General features: G+C 37.2%; 1 protein-coding gene across 1 annotated transcript; it reads left to right on the top strand.

Moving 5' to 3' along the window:
* The first annotated feature begins 3921 nt into the window (after positions 1-3921).
* LOC18423654 (uncharacterized) lies at positions 3922-6962 on the top strand. Its single transcript, XM_020673759.2, has one exon. The coding sequence runs from the start codon at positions 4218-4220 to the stop codon at positions 6849-6851; it is 2634 nt and encodes an 877-aa protein (XP_020529418.1). The 5' UTR covers positions 3922-4217; the 3' UTR covers positions 6852-6962.

Here is a 6962-nt window from a genome sequence, read left to right as displayed (position 1 = left end):
ATCATATAATTAGAAAGAGAAAAGACGTACTGAATGGGTGTTATAGAGAGAAAGGGCATGGTTAGAGAAAGAATTTAGAGAGAAAAATGACACAATTAGAGAAATTGACAATTCAAAAGAGAATGGAGTTAGAGAGAAAAAAGGCGCAATTAGAAAGAGAAATGAGCACTTAGATAATTAGTTAAGTTAGAGAGATAGTGTATATGGTTAGATAGAGAGAAATACATAGTTAGAAAGAGATGAGTTAGAGAGAGGTAAAATGCATATTAAAAAGAAGATGAGTGAAAGAGAGGGAGGTGTTAGAGAGAGAGCGGGGACAGTTAGAGTGGTGTGAGAGACAAGGAGATAGAGAGTAAAAGTTCGTGTAGAGAGAGATAGGGAATACTTAGAAATAAAAAGGTTTAGAGAGAGATGACATGATTAGGGAGAATGGAGTTAGAAAAAAGGGAGATGGGAGGGTTAGAGAGAGTAATTAAAGAAAAAGGATGATGGTGCTGTCTTATGAATTTTATTTCAAGGAAAGATTTTTTAACGGTAGACAATAAGAGATGAAGGATAATGTTTAATGTATGCATTCTTTGTAATGAAGATGGAGAAAGTGGTAATCACGTCTTTTTACATTGTCCTTTTCCATTTGGATTGTGGTGTTGGGTGCTTCAATTGATGGGGATGTAAATAGTTTTTCCTAGTTCATATGTTGAGATTTTGGAACAATGGGATGGTGGGAGCCTTTCAAAAGTAGGGAGAATAATATAGTAGATTATTAAGGTGGTGGTTTTATGGGAGATAGGGAAGGAAAGAAATAATAGAATTTTCAAAGCAAAATGAGTGGTGATGAATGCATTAAAAAGAAGGATCATTCATCATATTTGGAGTTGGTTTTTTTATTGGGAGTTGATTTTTTATTACAAAAGAGGGATTTGAAATATCATAAGTGGATATTTTAGTCAATCTTTCAAATTTGATTCGACAAAGGATGTTTAAGGTTTGACCAAGGAGTGTGTGGAGGCCTCCAACTAATGGAATACTTAAGTTGAATTTTGATGGTAGCTCTGTAGGGAATCCTGGGATAGCTGGGTATGGCAGTGTTATAAGAAACTCCAATGTTGAAGTGTAGTTATGTTATGCAAAGCCTTGTGGAGTGACATCGGCAATACTGCAGAGATAGAGGTTCTGCTACAAGGGTTGCATCTTCTATTTGAGTGATTTAGGTCATGGCCTTGTATTGTTGAAGGAGACTCCATGAATATTATCAATTGGTGTAATAAGGAGGCTAGGGTGTCATGGAAACTGAATGGCAAGTGGTTGGAAATCATGGATGTTATTGGTCAGTTGATAATCTCTTTCAAACATGTGTATAGAGAGACGAATTTCATAGCGGATGAGTTGGGAAAAAAAAAAAAGGCTCAATTGAATGATTTGGCAGTTGGTGAAAAGTTGTTTCTTTAATTTTATTTTATTTTTTTGTTTTTATTGTAAAGTTGTGAGTGATTAATGAAATCATAGTACTCTTGTCCAAAAAAAAAAAAAAGGGAGAGCAATTAGAGAGCAAGGATACACCAACTAAAATAGCAAAAATCAGTTGTTTTTCATATTTAAATCAAGTTAAGTCGATCGTTTTCTATAATTAAATAAATTTAAATCGATTTAGAATTAAATAAATTTAAATTGATTTAATTATTCTCATATTTAAATCAACGTAATATGATTTAACCATTCAAAATTTTAAAATGTAAAATTGAAACCCATTGTGATGTGACTCGGTTCAAGCTAAGGACTCGGGCGTAGCCCAAACTGAGTTACTCGGGCGAGCATGAGTGACTCGCCTGAGTAGTAATATCTTAAAACCATAACTAGCAAGTCTCCATTTAAAACACGATTTTTCCAAAAAGTCTGATTTTTCAAAATCCATTAAAAACTCCCGAGTTTTTCAAAAGATCTTTAAACAATCACTTTTTTTAATAGAACCAATATAAATCCATATTTTACCTTTTTAAAAAAAAACTTATTCCCCATAAATTTATTTCTTCATTAACTTAATCATATTGAATTTTGATATAAAGATAGGCACATTAATAGTGTGAGTAAATTAAGAATCTTTATTTAACAAAAACTTTCACAAAAAAGTTCACCAAAAAGTTCCCTTAAAAAACGTATATGGAAAACATAGGCAATATGTTCGCCAAAAACTAAGATATCAAATTAATCGTATGTCTCAATAATAGGTAGAGTTAAAAGAAAACTTTTTTTAATAAAAGTAGGTAGAGTAAAAAGAAGAATAACTCGATGAAAACCCCCTTTTTTTTTCCCTTAAAAACTGGAACGTTGTTATAAAGAGCAAGAAAGAGATTCAATCATACTAAAGATTTAGGCAGCTAAGAATTTAATGTGAAATTTGAATTTGCTTACATTTGTTGTTTTCTTTATTCACAGAGAATATTGATTAACTTCACCCTAAAAATAAGTATTCATAGACCCGCAAGATCAATATTATTTTTTAAGTTTCAAATTTTATTATTTGTATTGAAAATTGATTTTAGAACCATCATGAAGATTTCTTATGCTCAAAGTGCTTTTCCTTATGAGAATTTTCCTTATGAGAATTTGAGGTGAAGCTTTATTTTGGTTCCATAAAGCCTAGGCCCTACAGAAGCTTCATCCTTATCTTGATTATATTAGTGGGTCTCACTTTTGACTCAAAACCCTCATGATCACATATCCAATATCATGTCATAATTGGAAGTCATGATGCCATTCAATTTGGCAATGGGAACAAGCAGGGAAATGCCACAGAAATTTTGTTTTATTTTATATTTATGGGCTGCAGAGTCCACATAAAATGTCTTTCTTGGAGCCCGCACTTATACCATGCTCCCTTTGGAGAACGGAAGACACACTTTGGAGTAAAAAATATTTGAAATTTTGAGTTTTTAATATTTAGATCTCACCATTAAAAAATTGGATACACTCCATTTAATCTCGAGACATTATTTTTTCAAGTGCATAAAAAGTATAATTCAAAAAAAAAAATTAATTAATCTATAGAGTAAGAAATTACATTCCCAAATTTGAGGTCCTAAAATTAAATCTAAGTGAGATTTTACCCAAGGGAGTAAAATATCTCTTGGCTATTGGAGTCAAAAGTATTCATTATGTCAGGCTCCATTAAATGAATGCTTAATAAGAATGTGCATCTCATAGAAACCCACAAATAAGACATGGACATAGTTCATAGTTCAGACTTGAGACTATAGAGGACAAAGGCAGGGAGAGAGTTTTAGAATACAAAGTGGAGAGAGAGAGAGAGAGAGAGAGAGAGAGAGAGAGATTAAGCTTTTGGTCCTTTGCAGCCCACTATGAGAGAGAGAGAGATTAACCTTTTGGTCCTTAACAACCCACTATGAAATGCATTTAGCGCTCAGTCATAAAACAATATCAAAACTCAACTATATAGAGAGAGAGAGATTAACCTTTTGGTCCTTAACAACCAAGAGAAAGAGAGGTTAACCTTTTGGTCCTTAGCAACCCAATATGAAAAGGTTAATCCTAAGCAACCCAGTATGAAAAGCATTAAGCACTCCAGTCATAAAATAATGTGCCAGTATCAATTCCACTTGAGAATTTGGTGGCATCAACCATAACAGTCAGGGAGTCTTCTAGTCATGGTACCACTCAAGTAAGCGCCACCTGTCCAAGTTCAATCATGACCTACCCCTATCAACAAGGCTCTTCGAAGCAGTATACAAAAAATCAACTCGGCTCAAGTACTCATACTCAGTTCAGCCAAGGTGCTTGTACTCGGCCATTAGCTGAGCCAAGTAACTCGGCCAAGTTGGGTAAACCCCTAAAAAAAAAGGCTTCAAAAGGGGGGGAATCTCTAAAAAAATTTAAAAATAAGAAAAGTTAAAAGGATTGACAGAATCATTAGGAGATAAAATAATATGAAGAAAGGGATAAAAGAACAGTTCGTATCCCGCACCATAAAAAACGGAAACACTCGGACAAATTCCTGATTCCACAGATGTTGCCATGATGACTTTGATAAAGGCTATGCTCTCACAAATTCATCAACAAAGACTAGAAAAATGCAGGCCTAACCCACTAAGTGACTGTGTGGTACAACTCAGTGCTTTACATATTACTTCTCCGAACATCTATAAATTCAGGCTCCTTCCAGTACACACAGAAGCTAAACTGAGTAACCATTTCTATGGGCCATGGAAATGGAAATGGTGATGACATTTCCAATTTTCATCCTCTTCTTCCAAACTATTGTTTTCATTGCTCTAATCAAATCATCTGATGGTTTATCAGGAGTAGAACTAGAAGCCCAAGCACTCTTGAATTGGAGAACCAGTCTGAAAAATCAGACCTTGGATTCATGGCTTTTCAAGACCAACAATAAGACCGGCCATTGTGGCTGGTTTGGCATTCAATGCAGCGATGGGGGAAGTGTAATTGAGATAAGCCTCTCAAATTCAAATCTTGAAGGTACTCTTGGTCGATTTAACTTCTCCTTGTTACCCCATTTAATCCACCTCGATCTCAGTTTGAACTCCCTTGAAGGAACGATTCCGCCAGATATTGGTCGTCTTTCGAACCTCACTTTCTTGGATTTGTCTCATAATGAATTATCTGGTTCAATCCCGAATACATTCTTTTCTGGTCTCAGAAAACTTCAAATCCTAAACCTCACTACAAATCATATTGGCGGCCAAATTTCAACAAGTATTGTAAACCTTACTAAGCTTCGTGAGCTTCGGCTCGGTTACAACTCCTTCACTGGTTCTATTCCTGAACAACTAGGTTTTGTCCACTCTCTCCAAATACTCGAACTCTATGAAAACCCACATTTAGTAGGGCCCATCCCTGGTTCTCTTGTCCAGCTCCAAAAGCTTCAGAGAATGGATATTAGTACATGCAATCTGAGTTCGAACATCCCACCACAAATAGGAGACATGAAAGAGTTGGTTGAAATCTCTCTCTCTAAGAACCTTCTATCTGGCCCCATTCCTCCTTCTATTGGTAACCTAACCAAGCTCACCATCTTGGATCTCTCCTATAACCAGCTCTCAGGAGCTCTTCCTTCTGAGATTGGAAACTTGGGATCGTTAACATCTCTCGATTTGTCGAGTAACACCCTCGGAGGCTCATTGCCGAGAACATTATCCCGCCTCAGGAAGCTGGAAATGTTCTTTATCGAAAGCAATTTGTTCTCTGGCACCATTCCAGTAGATATTTGGGAGCACAATCAATTGTTGGGGGCCGACTTGTCTTTCAATACCTTCTCGGGTACACTACCTTCAGGAATATGTAGAGGGAATAACCTCATAAATTTCTCCGCCAGCCACAACAATTTCTCGGGGCCCCTGCCGGAAGGCTTGAAGAACTGCACGAGTGTGATCTGGTTCGTAGTCGAGAATAACCGTCTCGAGGGGAATGTTTTCGAGGCTTTCAGTGTCCATCCTGATCTGATGTCTGTTGACTTGTCTAGGAATCAATTTTCTGGCCACATTCCAGAAAACATTGATGAAACAATGCCGAAACTAAATTTCCTATCTGCAGCAGGTAACCATATGGTGGGAACAATTCCTTCCACTATTCACAAGATGAGATATTTGGGTCTTCTCAACCTTTCTGGGAACAACTTCACTAGTACCATCCCCACCTCGCTGCCCAATATGGAATACTTTCTGATTTCTAATAACCACATCACGGGAACCATTCCCAACTCTGTGGGGAACATGACCAAACTGGTTGTCTTAGACGTTTCAGGAAACAGGTTAAGTGGTGTTATCCCTTCTAGCTTGGGGAATTGTAAGTCGCTTGAAGTATTGGACTTGAGCAACAATAATATGCTCGGAGGCATTCCATGGTCGCTCGGGCAATTAGGGATCCTTCAGACACTGCACTTGAACAACAATAGCCTATCAGGAGAGATCCCTTCATCCTTGAGAAACTGTTCTGGTTTAGATATTATCGATCTTGGTGAGAATGGATTCTCAGGTGTTATTCCTACTTGGATTGGTGAAAGCTTCTCATCACTACGCATTCTTCGTTTACGATCAAACAAGTTTACAGGGAGAATCCCTCAAGAGCTGCCACTCTTGCGTTCTCTTCAAGTCTTGGACCTTGCAGTAAATAATTTATCAGGTGAGATCCCTCGGACATTTGACAACTTCACATCAATGGCAATCAAGCTAAGAGACTTCCATAACAGTTCCCATGGGAAGTATTATGAGGAAAACATTGTAATTTCAACAAAGGGGCAAGCACTCCCATATAGCAGGACTCTTTCCCTGGTTACATGCATGGACATTTCTAGTAATAATATTGTCGGGATTATCCCGGAAGAGTTAACCAGCTTGGTAGGCTTGATCGTGCTAAACTTGTCCAGCAATCACCTAACTGGGAATATCCCCAAAAGGATCAGTGCACTGAAGGAGCTGGAGTCTCTAGACCTTTCGAACAATCTACTTTTTGATGGCATCCCACCAGGAATCTCATCCCTGACATTCTTAAGCTACTTAAACTTCTCAAATAACAACTTATCAGGACCCATTCCCTCCAGCAATCAAATGGAAACTTTTCAGGAATCGACATATTCTGGGAACCCATATCTTTGTGGATTTCCTCTTTTTAAAAAGTGTGAAGTCCCTACCCAAGTGTGGACTACTATTCATAAGAAAGATGATGATGAGGTTGGATTTGGGATTGATGTGAGTGTAGGGATGGGTTTCGGCATAGGATTTGGAGGTCTTTTCTTAGTTCTATCTGTCAAAAGGCCTTGGAGCCGTGCATGTTTCAAGTTCATTGATCTTATTGTGAAGAAACTGCTATGGGCATTGTAGCACATGCACACACACACACATACTCATGTGGTAATCAGAAAGGTCACATGGTCTTATGCATGTTTTGATATTGTGATTAGTAATGCAGAAACTTCTTGAGTTTGAATTGAA

This window comes from Amborella trichopoda, chromosome 8 (genome assembly GCF_054954075.1).
Source record: "Amborella trichopoda isolate Santa Cruz 75 chromosome 8, AtrichopodaSantaCruz75HAP2 v2.0, whole genome shotgun sequence".
NCBI classification, from domain to species: Eukaryota; Viridiplantae; Streptophyta; class Magnoliopsida; order Amborellales; family Amborellaceae; genus Amborella; species Amborella trichopoda.
This window is presented reverse-complemented; position numbering and strand designations above follow the sequence as displayed.